The sequence below is a fragment of the Pyxicephalus adspersus genome, chromosome 2 (assembly GCF_032062135.1).
Source record: "Pyxicephalus adspersus chromosome 2, UCB_Pads_2.0, whole genome shotgun sequence".
Classification (NCBI taxonomy): Eukaryota; Metazoa; Chordata; class Amphibia; order Anura; family Pyxicephalidae; genus Pyxicephalus; species Pyxicephalus adspersus.
In genome coordinates, this window is record NC_092859.1 from 88,220,021 (window position 1) to 88,235,449 (window position 15,429).

The 15,429-nt window shown below is 39.3% G+C and overlaps 1 protein-coding gene across 7 annotated transcripts in view; it reads right to left on the bottom strand.

Annotated features, from left to right (window-relative positions):
* The window catches only part of KCNC2 (potassium voltage-gated channel subfamily C member 2), a 140,606-nt gene extending 135,773 nt beyond the window's left edge, over positions 1–4,833 (bottom strand). For all 7 annotated transcript variants that reach the window (XR_011919464.1, XM_072401376.1, XM_072401379.1 and 4 more), the window contains exon 1: positions 3,280–4,833. Coding sequence is in view for 6 of the 7 variants with exons in the window: in XM_072401376.1 (XP_072257477.1) it covers positions 3,280–3,843 (564 nt within the window). In the remaining variant the exon portion in view is untranslated. The remainder of the gene's footprint in view (positions 1–3,279) is intronic.
* Positions 4,834–15,429: the final 10,596 nt, after the last annotated feature.

A 15,429-nucleotide genomic window follows, 5' to 3' on the forward strand; every position in this document is an offset into this window, starting at 1 on the left:
TAAGATCATTCATACCAACAAGTTCAATTCCACTTTAGGTACTTACATTTTCTTACCACAAAGGGATTAGGCTTTAAAGCCATCACTGACTGCAGGCAATGTGGAGCAATTCATTCTGATATTGTATAGCAGAAGCACTAACACTCTGATCTGAGCCAGCTCAGTTTACTTGGCCCCCACTCTCAGCTAATTTCTAATATAAATACTAAGTAGGTGCATTTGGAGACAAAGGAGAAAGCTGAGCTTAGAGTAAAACTTTAGTGTTATTTCCATTTACTTTGTGGATAAATTACTACCAAGTGCATTAGGAACTTGTCATTGCATATTAACTTTTGTTTTATAAAGTTGTTCAAATGTGTCAATTTTCATAGTTTCAGTGAATGAGCCCTATTAATGGATGGCAGACTATACATTTATAAGAGCAAATGCAATACATAAATTGTATGTCCAGTCCAGTCATGTTCATATGAAACTCTATATAAAGTTTTGTCTGGATCAACGAGGTTTAAAACACCTATCACTTTATTTACCAATTTACTTGGTTTTTCTTGTATTAGCTGTTGGCAACAAACTAGGGAGATTCCCCTTAACTTTTATCATAGATATGCAACAGGAAACAAGAACAAAATTACTATCCCAGAGAGTTCTACCTGGAACCCCACTGGTGGATTTTCCCTCACCTCATGCTCCGAAGGTAGGTCAAAATGTTGTATGTCCCCTTACTTTCTATCTAGGTGACAATGGTCCCCAGACAAACAAAGGGGGGTCTGTCTGGGGTGGGGGGGACAAAAAAGCACTACTATAGAGAGGCCAGTTTAAAAAAAATGGGTATAATTTTTATTCCACATTACCCAATCAGACACTTGGGCAGCAAAAAGGAATGTATAAAGGAAAAGACACTATATTCCCATCTTCTGTAGGGATTAGACACCAAACCTTTAAGCAGAAGTTACAGGTGGACCTCTGGGCCTCACTGACCATGGAGAGGTCGCCCTCTCTATACCTGCCATAGTTAAGCCTTTGTAAGGCTTAACTATGGCAGGTCTATAAAAAGGTTGATGGCCCAGTATTGGGAAAAGTTCAGAAATACATATCATATGTATAACACCACCATACCATCCTGTCTATGGTTTTCTTTCATTTTAGGTTTAATACATGCTTATTACTTACAGTAGTTATCTTTTCACATCATCATTAAACATTCTACAATCTCATGTGACAGAACTAGGTATTAAAAGAAAACTTGTCTAGACAGTAATTAATAGGTTGCTGACCACCTTCTAAAAATGCTAGGTTCCTGTCTACCTTATAACTCTCTGGCTCTGATACTTTATGATGTCATTGGCCCTGAAAAATACATACCACACATTGCATCAATAGCATCAATCTCGATCTACATACTAGCAGAATTAGTAGCTCTGAAAATGTAAAACCCACACGATCAGTAAAACTGCCAGGCAGCCAGCATTTTCTGAAGGCAGCAACAATAAAAACTATATGTTTCTTAAGAGGACAGTAAATGCATTAGGAAATCAGATCTGGTATATTAAGGATAGACTTGAGTCTAGCCTTTTAAGTATTGCAAACAGCTTTTTTATACTAAATATATCACATGAACATTGGGTATGAGCAGGATCAGGGAGTACACACATGAGTAAAATCAGTTAGTGTTTCATATTTCAGATGAATCCTAAAGGAAAGAAAAATGTCTGGCATATTGTATGTTTGAATTGAATTTTGTTGCTCTTGTAGAAAGCCTGTCCCATTCGGAAACAACGTCCTTCTCCCCCCAACACAATCACACACAATACAGTAGATTAAAGGATGTCATGTACCCAGAAGTCCATCTACCTACTGTACATGATCTCTATATACAGACTGCAAGGGCTTTCCTACGTCACTGTGTACTACTGGGAAAGGTTGATCATAGGATATGCATTCACAGTATTTCCAAGGCTTTGCCCATATTAAACACTAAATAGGGTACAGGGGATTTCAAATAAAAAACAATTTTAACCACATTTGCTGTTGAATGGGCCCAGCTGTGCTGCACAGGTTTAGTGTATGCACCCTTTTATTAATTGGCATGCTGGCCATTGACAATCAGAGCTCATAGTTACAATGATAAAGAGCCAAGGCGTATATTAAACATTTATGTCAAACGTCAAGGAAACAAAATGCTGACCTGGATGAGTTAACTTAGTAAATGTCCACATTACTTCAATTACCATATGCATATATTTAATTCCAACAAGACTGCAATATGAGATACCATCAATGAATAAATATATATAAATAGTTTTTTAAAATGTCAATCTGGGAATGTGTTAAATTAGTTAGACTGTAAATGAACCTTGACATCGGTGTTCAGCTGCCAAATAATACAGGGAAGAATAGAAAAGTTGGGCATCATTTAGTGAAGTTTTTTGAAAAGCCTCCAGGAGAAGTGCATGTCACCTGGTTTGACACTCGTGATCTTAGCAAACCCTTTTTCACAGATGTGCAGTGCACACACAACTTCCTTTTCTACATAGGAAATGATACAACTCTTACGCTGACCACAATTGCTGTAATTTACTTGCAACTGCAACCAATTGCAGCCTGCGTTGAATTGCAATAATAAAGGAATAGTTCCATGCAGCCAATCACTATCCCTACCACATACATATCACCATATACATTTCTGGGTTTAGGATGCCTTACTAAAGGAGTAGATGTTGATAAAGCAGTGTTGACTTCACCTAATCAATTATGTTGAAGAGAAATTTTTACAAAATCACTTGCATATGTGATGATCAGATGTGATGATGGCATATGTGATCAGATATATGAAAAAAAAGAGTTTTTAGGTCTTATTGCATGATTGGATAATTGACATATTCCATTTCTTAAACTAGAGCTTAATCCCTATTTCATCATTATTGTACTCCTTATAATAATAATGTGTATCTGCCGTTGGGACCCTCTTTAATATTAAAATACAACTTTGTTCTTATCTGCAAACCTGAGCTTGAAAATAAGAGGCAGGAAAGCCAGGCAACATAAAAATAGCCCAATATTTCCTTATTTTGTGGCTGCCACATGCATATAAACAATTATATATTATCTTTGTGTATGATCAGAGGAATGCCAAGTATCATGTAGGTGCCAAGCCTGCAATCCCTGGCACTGGGTAGGAAGAGATTGAGTTGCAGCAAGCAGAAGCAAGTCTTGCCATCATTAGGTGACACCTTGGAAGGCAACAGGTTATTCAACAGGTGTAATGGAGACAAGACTCACCCGGGCGGCTCTGGAAGAGTACGGATCTTCAAATAAAGCCCACATACGAGGTCTGAGCCTTCTCCATCGGCTAGTCTTACCATCAGCACCCACCACGTCCTCTATCCCCAGCCTCTTGCCCAGCTCCTCTTCATCCTCATCTATAGGCGGCGGCTCTCCGGTGATCAGGTCCGGGGTCTCAAAGATGTCCAAGGCTTCTTCTGCATCCCGGTGCTGGCGGTAAGTCATCCAGCAACAAGGCTCCACATCGGTCTCATCGATGCCCCAAAAGGCCAGCTCCTCCTCGAAGAGGGGTCCGCACACATCGGCCGGGCAGTGCAGCTTGCCGGTACGATAGTAGTTGAGGACATAGGCGAACACCCCGGGGTGTCTATCGAAGAAGAACTCATTGCCTCGGCAGGGTCCCGGCACTTGCTGCCGCTCCAGCCCAGGGTCGCTGTGGGATTCACATGCCAGTAATGCCAGTCGGGTCCCTGGCACCGTCTTTAGGGTACTCCGGTAGGTCTCGTGTCTGGTCCCCCCTACGTTGAGGATTATCCTCTCGTTCTCATCGATCTTACCCATATCTGTGAATCCGACATGACTCGCATGGGTGGCAGGTGAAAGCAGCCCGACTCCTGATGTCACAGAAAGGAAAAGTGAGGAAACGCAAAAGTCAGCCAGAGTGACAATCAGCAATGAGATGTGTCTGCGAAACTGAGCTCCGATCTCATGTCCAAGCCCAATAAACTTATTGATGAGTGGATGGATGGCAAGAAGTTGTACGGCCACCTCCTACCTGCCACCCCGCCTACTCAATGTATGTGATCAGTCACCTTCCCCTGTCCATTAGGCGATGCAGATGATCATGACACCTAGAGATGCCCCATCCGTCCATTCATACATATTTGTCACGGCCAGCAGATCATCACACAAAGCTCTGCATACCTCAAACAGAATAAAGTGCCTTCTTTTTATGCCATCTTCCCTGTATAGGCGATCTGAAGTGCAAAGTACTTGTGTTTTTATTATGAATGGCTGTTTTCCTGCTCCCAGGGAAAATACACAATGCAGCTTCTTCTTCCTTGCATGGAACTATGAGCGCTCCCAGGATGTCACAACAGGCGGTAGCCATTAAATACACAGAGCACAAACAAAGAATCCTCCATCTCCTACAGGGATTAGGGAAGCCAGAGTGACATGCCAGCCTTTGCCAGGCTTTGCCAGCTGCAGGAGAATGGTGGAGGTGATGGAGGAGAGAGGAGCTGTCCTTTCAGCACCACCGCACAAACTCATCACACAGTCTGCACACACCCTGCACTGGTAACATCCTTCGCCCCCTCACCAAACACTCATCTGCTCTATTTTAAAATCCACACATGTTATTTTATGTCTTCTTCTTGGCTATGTCATCTCCTCACCCAAGTCATCCTTCTCCTTCAAGACTTTTATCCTTGTCACCTAGATACAGGTGAAATCCATGCCCAGCCTCACTGCTCAGCTGCTTTCTGTGCTGAGAATTCCTAGCAACCTGGGGATGGCACTGACACTGTGCAATCACTATGCCTTGTCAAGGACCAGGAGGTCAAAAACTGGGCTAGCAGATTTCCTAGCTGTCACTGCTTTCTAGAGCTTGTCTTGCCATATTCATGTTCTCTCCACCATACCCATCATGTGTGGTTTACCAGGACAGAGGAGATCCTCTTCAATATCTAGAGGTAAAGGTGTGTGAGGGGTGAGAGGTAAGGAGGTAGGTGTGTCAGCCAATGCGGTATGATACATGATGAGCAGTGGATACAAGAGAAACTTTCTTTTATTATATTGTTATTATAAGTTTGTAAAGCAAAACATAGAATCCTCATCACAAAGTATTATAAATATATAATCGCCAATATGCATATTCCACAAGCAAGAGTGAAATTATAAATCAATAACAGTTACATCCGATTACAATAGAAATCCTAACAAATCACAGATTGTCCAAGAAAAAAAAAACATGTATATGAAGAAGGGAAATAGTTGTCATTCACATAAACAAATAAGAGGAGAGAGAAGGCAAGAGGAAGAGAGAAAGAAGGGGGAGAAGCAGTTCTACCAGGCTAGCCACCACACCAAGCGGTCCTAGTAAATCAAAGAGTCAGGTCTAGTCTTCATATAATCAATCCAGAGGGACCAGATCTCCATTAATTTTGTTAAAAGTATTAGTTCATTTTTCATTGATCATTCAGGGATCCTGGTTTATACCATGTGCCAGGTCCCAGGATATGGCACACCATGCCCCTAGGTGCCCTCAGATTCAGATATTCAGATATTAGATGCCACTCATAACAGGACAAGTAAAGGTAAGCTATATAAACATGTCCAATTTTCTTTAAAATTTTTCACTGGGGCACCTCCTTCTATCATCATATATATATAGAAAAGGTACTTGAAAGTAAGCTTAACAATTTCAGCTTTGTCTGAGCTTTGCTGGCTGTTCTGCAGGTGTTTAAAAAGAAAAAAAAACATGAAAAGTAACTTGACATGACATGTAGAATTAGTGCAGATAAATGAAAAATCTACAAAACTGGCCAAACAGAACAAAACCACAGACAGTATGCACAGAAAAATCGTAGTTCTAGCTGATATTTGCAGGCATTTTACATTAAGGCATATACAGACTGCAGTACAAAGCCCTCTGTGTTGACTCATCTTTGTGGCATTTTAAAAGAGTAGATTTACTTTTTTATTTGCCCTATTTTGTCATAATGTACCAGAGATAGAACTTGTATAAATGGGACACCAAAGATTCAACAAAAAGTGACATCAGAAGTACAATCAAGGCTTCAATAACATCTCAGGAGTTCCTACTGAAAGATCTTAACCCTCCCCAAAAACACATATCATGCCAAGTAACATTTCTGTGAGCTTCCCTCTCTGGTCATAATCAAAGTATAAAATGTGGAAAAAAAATTCCAAAAAGAAACAGTAATCTTGCAGGGGTTCAAACCATTCTTTGTCCATAATGTTGGATATGTTTTCTCCTAAAAAAAGGAGAATATAAAAGTTCTATCCACATATCATTCATATGACCAACGTCAATGTAAAAAGTCGATTCCCCCCCCCCACTCCTGATGTGTGCTGTGGTTTCTCCTGCTGGAGTATCAGTACAGCCCAGCCAGTGGTTTCCCATTACTACTGCAATGATGAATTGACCTGGAATGGGCAGAGGGTCTTCTTTCCAGGAAGCCCGTTATACCATTTTATTTTAGTGTCAGAGTCACTTTAAAACACTTCAAATTTAACCTAATTTTTTTTTTTGTATTTTGTATGGACTGGGGAAGGGTAAAGTTTCTGCCAGGTTAGTATTAATGTTTGTGTTCCAGCTTAACAAAATATTTGGCTTCACTTTATTTAAAATTGTGTTTAGCAATTTGTTTTAAGCTTTGGGAAACAAATGGTCCATTTATAAAGCAAAGAACCTGACATTCACTGAAACATTCCCTGAGGGAGATTCATTTACTGCCATTGAAACAAATAGACCTAGAAGACACTCTGTCATGGAATGTTTCACTCAAACTAATTGAACCTAGCAATATTTCTAGTGGTGAATTTATAGTGAATCCTGCTATTTGTTGGGCTCCTGCGAGGGGCAGTCTTCCTGTCTGTGTCCCTGGCTGGTGGCCTTTAGCCGGTGTACTGCCTAGTTCACTGTCCCAGGAGGGGAAAAGAGCGGGACACAAGGGCTGAAATAAGCCCCCCACCCAACACTGTTTAGACAATGTGGGAGCAGTGAGCCTGGGAGAAGTGGAGCGTGGAGGTAGGTAGGACAGTTTGAGTGGACTAATAACAGAAGACTTATGGCAAAAGGGGGGTACACAGGTACACAGCAATAGGAGTCTGGGTGCTAAGAAAAAGAGCTGGGGGGTGGGGAGATACCAAAACAATGCAAGTCAACCTGGGAAAGGGGAGCCAATCAGCCGGCAGAGCAGAAAAGTTGAGTTGAAGGAGTGAAGAAGGCTGAGTGACACAAGCAAAGAAGGAGAGTGGGCCCTGCTGAGAGTGGGATGGCTGGAGGCTAACCCAACCCCTCAGAAATAGCAGCAGACAGAAACTAATGTAAAATGTTGTTTAGTTTGGTTCAATAGGCATTAGACTCAATAGCTCAATATAACAAACAAGCATGAATATGTTAGAGCAGATTTAGTAGGACAAAGCAATCCTTAAGGCAGGGTACTACTGCTGTGATGTCTGTAAAAAATATAGTACATAGTGGAGACATATGCAATCCAACAAACATACTTCCCCACACCTATCTTGTATTACTCCTATAATCCCAAACCATTTTACCATTAAAGGACTTTTGGTTGGGTGGCTAGTGCTCTGCCGACAGCATCAGGGTCCCAGAATGAAAACTGAATTTTCACTCCATGTTGTGTGGGTTTCCTCCTTTCCTCCTCCTCCATTCTGAAAGATACTAGAAGACTAATGTTTGCTCCTAAATGATCATGAGAGTGGTAGATTGTGAGCTGAGAGACAATTAGCAACATTACCATGGACTCTGTAGTGCAGTGGAAGATGTCAGTACCATATAAATGAATAAATATTACAATTTGTTTAAAACTAAAAATTTTCACTTTACATAAAGGGTAGACAATCCCTTTGTGTTAGGTAACAATTCTGTGTGTTTGTTTTTTAAGTGCAACACCCTTTAAAAGGGCGCTGCACCGCACCCTAAGTCTCAATCGTCTAGGCGATCGAGAATGAATGGGAGCGCAAAGCATCCTGGGATGCCTACGTTACACATCACTGCATCTATCTCCAAATGCTATCCTAAATTCAGCCTCCATTCTACTATTGACATGATCTTCTTGTATTCTCTATATATAATCTTGATGTTGATGTTTATTCCTGCTTAGTTTAATCAATTGCGCACAACTGCTGCTTATTGTATCTGCTTCAATAAACGTTTGTTTATATCATATTACATCAATCTAGTTCTGGCTAGCATAGAAAAGGGTTACACTTACAACAATAGTTATTTTGATGTCTGGGTCCCTATTGAGGGGATCTTTCCAATAAAGCCGTCACTATTTGTCATGGTTACCATTGTGACCCGGCCAATAAAGTAAATGAAACCAAAATAATATGGCTGTCAATGAAACAGAAGTAGAGGGGATGTCTTCCAGGTAGAATGACCCCCCATTCTGAGGAGTTTTATTGTTTTTACACATCTGTTTGCGAGAAACTGCAGGGGCAAAAGAACAATACAATACTAAAGTTCTGCCTCTGTACACTCCACTCAAAACAAAAAGACTGGTTTGAGTTCTATGTCAATTCAGTAAAATACAAATTGATTTACAAAAGAAAAAAATTGTTTTTGGTATTACCCAGATCCAAACAGGTTCTAGTGAAAATGTGTAAATTAGAGAAATAATAAATAAAATTGCTGGTAAGCAACATGGGGGACTCAGTGTCACCTATGGTACTAATATTATTACATTTAATTATTTTTAAAATAAAAACAAAAACAGAGAATTGATGAAACATGGTTCCATGGGAATTCCATAAAAGTGGAACATATTATCGGGAGACTATCAAAGTTCATCTTCCCTTTCAAAATAAAGAAAGGTCAGATTTCATTCTTCAATGGTTAACCATTCTCTTTGACACATGGCTCTATCTCCTAAATCCCAAAAGTTCAACACCAAGATCATCATCCTAAAATCATCTGGTTCAAAAATCAAACTAAACATGAGATTTAAATATGCTGATCAATTCAATTTATTCTTGGCTTTTGTTCTGACCCAAAATAATTTCTAGTTTCACTGAAGCAGCAACATGAATAGGACAGATGCATACACTTTTCATATGTTATCAAAGTGGCTAATTTCTTTTGTTGTTTATTGAGGAAAAGAACTTGTCTCAATACTCATCAAGTGCAAGAAGACATCTATACAGCTGTAATGATTATGAACATCTGTGCTGATTCAGATGTTTATTATGAGGGTAGAAACAGACATCAAGCATCAGAAGCAAAGAAGGTGACAGAAAAAAATGTGAAGATATGATCACTTATAAATACAGCCAATGCACGGTTTGATCAAATAATAAAAATGTAATTACATCAAATATAACACTTAGAAATAGTAAGGACTTATACTACAAGGATCTTTTATTACATCCAGACTGCCTGTGTTTTCACACATTTAACACTACGGGGAGCATGCATGAAAGTGGCCATCGTAAAGAGAACTTATTTTTGTAAAATGTCAGTAGAATATATAAAAAATATTGGTACCTCAAACTTTTAATTGACTTATTCACACTAGTATAGATAAAATTCTCTTTCTAGTATTTTACACTAAAGGCTTAATTTACCAAGCTTTAACAAAAGCAGAAATTTATATATTGTAGACATGGGTGTCCAATTTACAAATCTCATTAGGTCACTCATGTCAAAAATAAGCATTCCTATCTTGATGTGTTAGTTAATAAATTACACCTTACGCAATATTTTTGATTGAATACATTGGGCCTGATTTATTATAGATCTCCAAAACTAGAGAAAACCTGGGTTCTCCTATGACAGTCTATCTTCTCCAGTCTTTGAGAGCTTTAATAAAACAGGTCTATTAAGTTGGAATTTGGAAATGTAATTTATTTCTTCTACTTGTTTCATTCAGATTTAGTTATGCTCAAGTTTCATACTTGTGCAATATACTTTCCTATAAAGACCTTTTAGCGTTATTTTTTGGGTACTTCCCCAAACACAGATACCATTGCTCAGGCATACCGTCACTGCTCAAACTGTATTCAAGTACCAAACAGGGCAACTCTTTACTTTGACTTGCTGACACAGCAGTGCAAACTTAAACTAAGCTTTTCCACTTTTACCAGAACAGAGAAAGTGGTCATGGGAATCAACACCTCATTGGTAAGAAACCACCAGGAATGTATTAAATCATTAATGTATGTATTTATTAATATAAAATTATTAGTATTGTAAATAGCCATTTTGTAAAAATGGCACATTATCCTATTTCAATACAACTGTCTGAATGATGTGAAATACAATTATTATAAAGTATTAAAGTATTTATGAAATATTATTGATTCTTGGCACACACCAATCCAGCTAACATTAAAAAGAAACTCTTTTGGGGGGCATGGCTAGCTAATGGCGGAGTAGCATGCTAGTTGCTTGAGCTCCGACCTTCGCAAGGGATCCTAGCTCGTTTAAGCACCGCTGGTGCCACTAACTTCATTCAGCATGGGGCCAAAGAACAGGGGGAAGCAGAAATCCCGAAGAGCAGACGGTGAAGGCACCGCCAGTGGATTGGCATGCTTCTTTGCCTTAGGCGTGAGGGCAGCTAAGGACCAGGCCGCAGAGACGCAGGCTCAAGTTGCAGCACAAGCATCCGCTTCCCGGTCCGACCCAGCTTCTCCTGAGCTTCCTGGCTCTTCTTCCCCTCACCTACAGGAACAAACAGGCTCCCCCATTGCCAGCCCGTATCTACCAGGCATCATGGAGGATTCCTCTGACTCCAGTTCTCCATTGTTCACAGGTGAAGAGGGGTGGGATTGGAAGGCCCATTTTAAAGCGCTGCCTACTAAACAGGATATTTCAGCTAGCATTAGTGGACTTGAAGCAAGTTGTAAGCAAGAGTTCCAGGTGATCCAGCAATCTATGCAACAGATCTTTTGAAGTACTACCCTGGCTTTACAAAATACCTGTACAGAACTTTCAGCCCAAGTATCTTCCTATATTGAGATACTAGAACGTCACAAAGCTCAATTCAATACGCTATTTTTCTTACATGATGACGCTAAAAACTGTAATAGACGAAATAACATCCGCATACGAGGGCTGACCAATTCCATTCCAAACGCAGAACTTTCCAGGGTAGTAAGCACTATCTTGACAAAGTTACCGAATGCCCCCTCTGATGTGAAATTGACTGGGTGCACAGAACCCTGGGCCCCCGCAGTAGAGACCCCCAGGGGCCATTTCTTCCATACTAAGGAAGATATCATGCAAAAAGCTAGGGAAGTTGAAAATGTTAAATTAGCAGGTTCCCGACTCCAACTGTTACTGGATCTTTCTAAGTTTATTTCTGTAGGGCCCTTAGGCCCCTGCTTCAGGCATTAAAAGAGAGAAATATACCTTATCGCTGGGGCTACCCTTCCCTCCTTATCATGCCTCAGGGAGGAAGAAACCATATATTGCGCCATCCGTCAGACTTACCTCAATTGTTGGACTCCCTGAAGCTCCCTGACTGGCCTTCTGCGATGCCCATACTAAACAGAGGCTCCTATGTCTATTCTGCTACTTACTCGCACAGCGTACCTTCCTCTTCTTCTCCATTGCAGGCAGACATTGCCCCTGTGATCCAGTCCTCTACCTCCACCTCTCCTCCAGGGACCCCATCCAGCCGGGATGCGTGAAGCTATTTTGGATCAACGTACCTAATTTCTCACAAGAAATCTTCCCTTGGTCTGATGATTCACCTTTTTTCTTTGCTGGAATATATATTTTTTTTTTTTGATACAGAGCAGAGACAGTTCCTTTGCATTGCAGTTACCATAGACAGGATGTTTTTCGGAGATTCCTCATCGGTCCGAACAGGATTTATATCTCGATATGGAAAAAATATGTCATATGGAACAATTAGTGGCAGATGATGATGATAGGTTGGAGCAGTTCAAACATACCTGGTTGATATGGGATTGGTATAAAGAAACCCCCAATTTCAAGGGTACCTATTATAATGGAAGATATTAGTATATTGTAGCTTCTGGGCGATACGGCCACAGACAATGAGATAATATTTACCCACGGCATTATTGAATTTATTAAACTTCCTTTCCCCTTCCCATGCACCTTCCCATGCACCTTCCCAAACCCTCCCACCCCATTTCCCCCACTGGTCCCTCCTACATGGGCTGGTTTGTTGTTTTGTTTATGCTTTATTGTTATTTAAAATTTTGGATTATTGTTTAACAAGGTACAGAACTGCATTTGTATTCTGATGATTTAACGGTCTTCTCTTGTGCATTGGGAAAGGTCACTGGAGGCCCTCTGCCCCTGCACAAGTTGAAACACTGAGTTATGCTGGTATATGTATGATACAATTTACTATGTCCGCCTTCGTGCCTTGGTACTGTTGTTGTCCCTTTTCTTCTTTTCTCCTTTTAAGTTTATGTCCCCCCCTCCCCTTTGTATTAATGTTCATTGTCTGTTTGTTTTTTCTGTATAAAACTCAATAAAGATATATTCTACAAAAAAAAAAAGAAACTTTTTAAATTAAGAAGAAAATCTTAAAATACCGTGGTTTTTCAGTATGGATAAAAGTACATTTATTCGGCAAGACTGCAAGCATTTGACCTCTAAAATTTCTCCACTGTTATATAATAGTGTTAAAACAAACCACTAGCAATTTGTATGACAAACCACTTTCAATTTTTTTTACAGTTTTCTATATTAGAGATATATTTAGAAGCATCAGAATTCAGAAAAATCCAATCAAGGTGTCAAAACATAGTTTCTTGATTGTCAAACTACAGCTATAGCATAATTAGATCAAACAAGAAAAATGTCATTGCTTTTCATTCCACAAAAGTCAATGTATATTTCTTGCTTGGATGAGGATGCCAGGGGGAATGTGACCTCATAAATTTTAAGACAGAGAAAATAATTTAGGCAAATACAGACTTTCTTGTAATTTTTACTTATCAAGAAGCTTTTTTTCTTTTACTCATAGCAGATATGTTCTTCATTTTTGTGTTTTTACAACACAAAATGTGATGCCTACCAGATGGGGGAGGGGGACAGGGCGGTGACCTCCAATAAACTACCAGAGAATGTGGTCTCACAATGAGTTCAAAATCCCTGTTTTCACTCATCATACTCTTTCATTGTTCGTCATCATGAAGAATATGCAACATCAGCTCAAAAATGAGGGATGGGTAAAAAAAAGAAGAGCAACCCTCAAGATGTGATTAGACCACACTGACGTCTGTGGGACATTACATCTGAAGCCAACATCTGTCAGTGGAACATTCTTAGTCATTTAGTCTTAAGCATCTGTTACAAGATGCCTAAGTCTCTGTTACACAGAGATGAGAGGGGCACCAGTGGATCAAACTAGGTATTGCATTTCTGGCACAGTTAAAAATTGAGGAATGGAGAAAGCTAATGCACCTAACGCATCACTATGCCTTTTCCTATTCAAATCTCCATCTAATCCTGGTGGAAACCACGTCTCCTGTGTTCCAAATGTAGGTAACTGATGCTAATGGTTCAATTCTATTTCACATTCAACAACAGTGAACAGTTCACCATGGGTGTATGCTGGAGATGCTGCAGAAATGTAGAGAGAACCATGTGTAAAACAGAAAGTGATAAACAGAGAACGGTATTATCTCAATCTGAGGGCTTTTCAAGAATAAGAAAATGGAAAAAAGATGGAAAACAAGAAACAAAGGAATTTATAAGGTACACTGATTATTTTTGGTGCAGGCAAGTCTCTGATGGACCAATGGACCAAAAATGTGCCAAGAAAATACCTCCATACCATTACACCACCACCAACCTGAACTGCTTATACAAGGCATGATGGATCCATGCTTTCATATTGTTGATGATGGATTCTGACTCTACCATCCAAATGTTGCTCATCTGCTTCAAGGTTTTGACATGCTGTGTATTCATCACAGATGGTTTTCTGCATACTTTGTAACAAATGGTTTTTGAGTTAAACTTGCCTATCAGCTGCACCTAGTCTGACCATTCTGTTCTGACTTCTGGAATCTTTAGGCATTTTCACCTAAAAAAAAAAAAAAAACTATCACTGAATACTTTTATTTTTTCTTTACATTTTCTGTAAACCCCTGAAATGATTGTGTGTATGAAAATCCCAGCACATTAGAAGTTTCTACAATACTCAGATCATTCTGCCTGGCACCCAACAACTTGTGTTGCACTCAAATCACCTTTCTTTACAGCAGGCTGTCTTGACATGTCTACATGCCTAATTGCATTGAGTTGCTACCATGATTGGCTGAATAGATAGAATAGCTGAATGGCTGAATAGAAATTGTATCATCTCGATTTAAGGGCTTTGCAGGGCTGGAAAAGGGGAAAAAGATGAGTAACAAGGAAAGAAGGTATTTAAAAAGTACACTGAGTATTTTTAGTGCAGGCAAATTTCTCATATGGTTAGTTACACAATGAGAGATTTGCCAATGTATAATGAGAAAGAGACTGATCTGGATGACTCAAAAAAAGAGAACAATAGCGTGCCAGCAAATTTTACATGGAGAATTTAACAATTGAACTTGGAGAAAATCAGTATTTTTGAATGTCATAAGCATGGGCTACCCTGGTGAGATCAGGACACAATAGAAGCTCTCATACTAACAGACATAGGAGGCGGGTGAAACATATTGTAGCTTCACTGTGAGCAGTTGTGAACAGTTACATAAGGTATGATTCATGATAAGAAGATATTTTTATTCACAGCCATGCTTTGTATATTTAAATATTGTAATTCAACATCAGATTATTCCCAGCACTTTTAAAATGCGAATACTATTTTAGCTATCAGTAAGTCCACCTTTATTATTTTTCATACAACATTAGGGAATAATTTAATACACTAAACTGTAAGTGTACAATATAAATAAGTAAATTATACATGAAATACCCTACAGCATCAAGCCAAAAACAACCTAATATTTTCTGTTTGTTACATTCCTCAAACTACTCATATGATGGTGAACAGGACTCAAGGATTTAATACTAATGTTTACTTCCTGTTTTAGATGCTATATGTTTGGCCGGATCAATATATATTTAGATTTATACACTCACTGGCCACTTTATTAGGTACACCTTTTCAGCTATTTTATATTGCAAATTCTATTTAGCTAATCACATGGCAGCAACTAGATACATTGAGGTGTGTAGGCATTGTCAGGGTGACCTGCTGAAATTCAAACCAAGCTCCAAAATGGAGAAGAAAGATGATTTAAGATGATTTCACACATTCACATGCACTACAGGAAAACATATTGTATTGCAATGAGCTGAGGAGAGAGTTGTAACTTCAAAGTATACAATTTAAAGTAAAGTAAAACATTCATAGCATGGTTGTAGTATGTCTTAAAAATGTAGTGTTTTTTTATTCG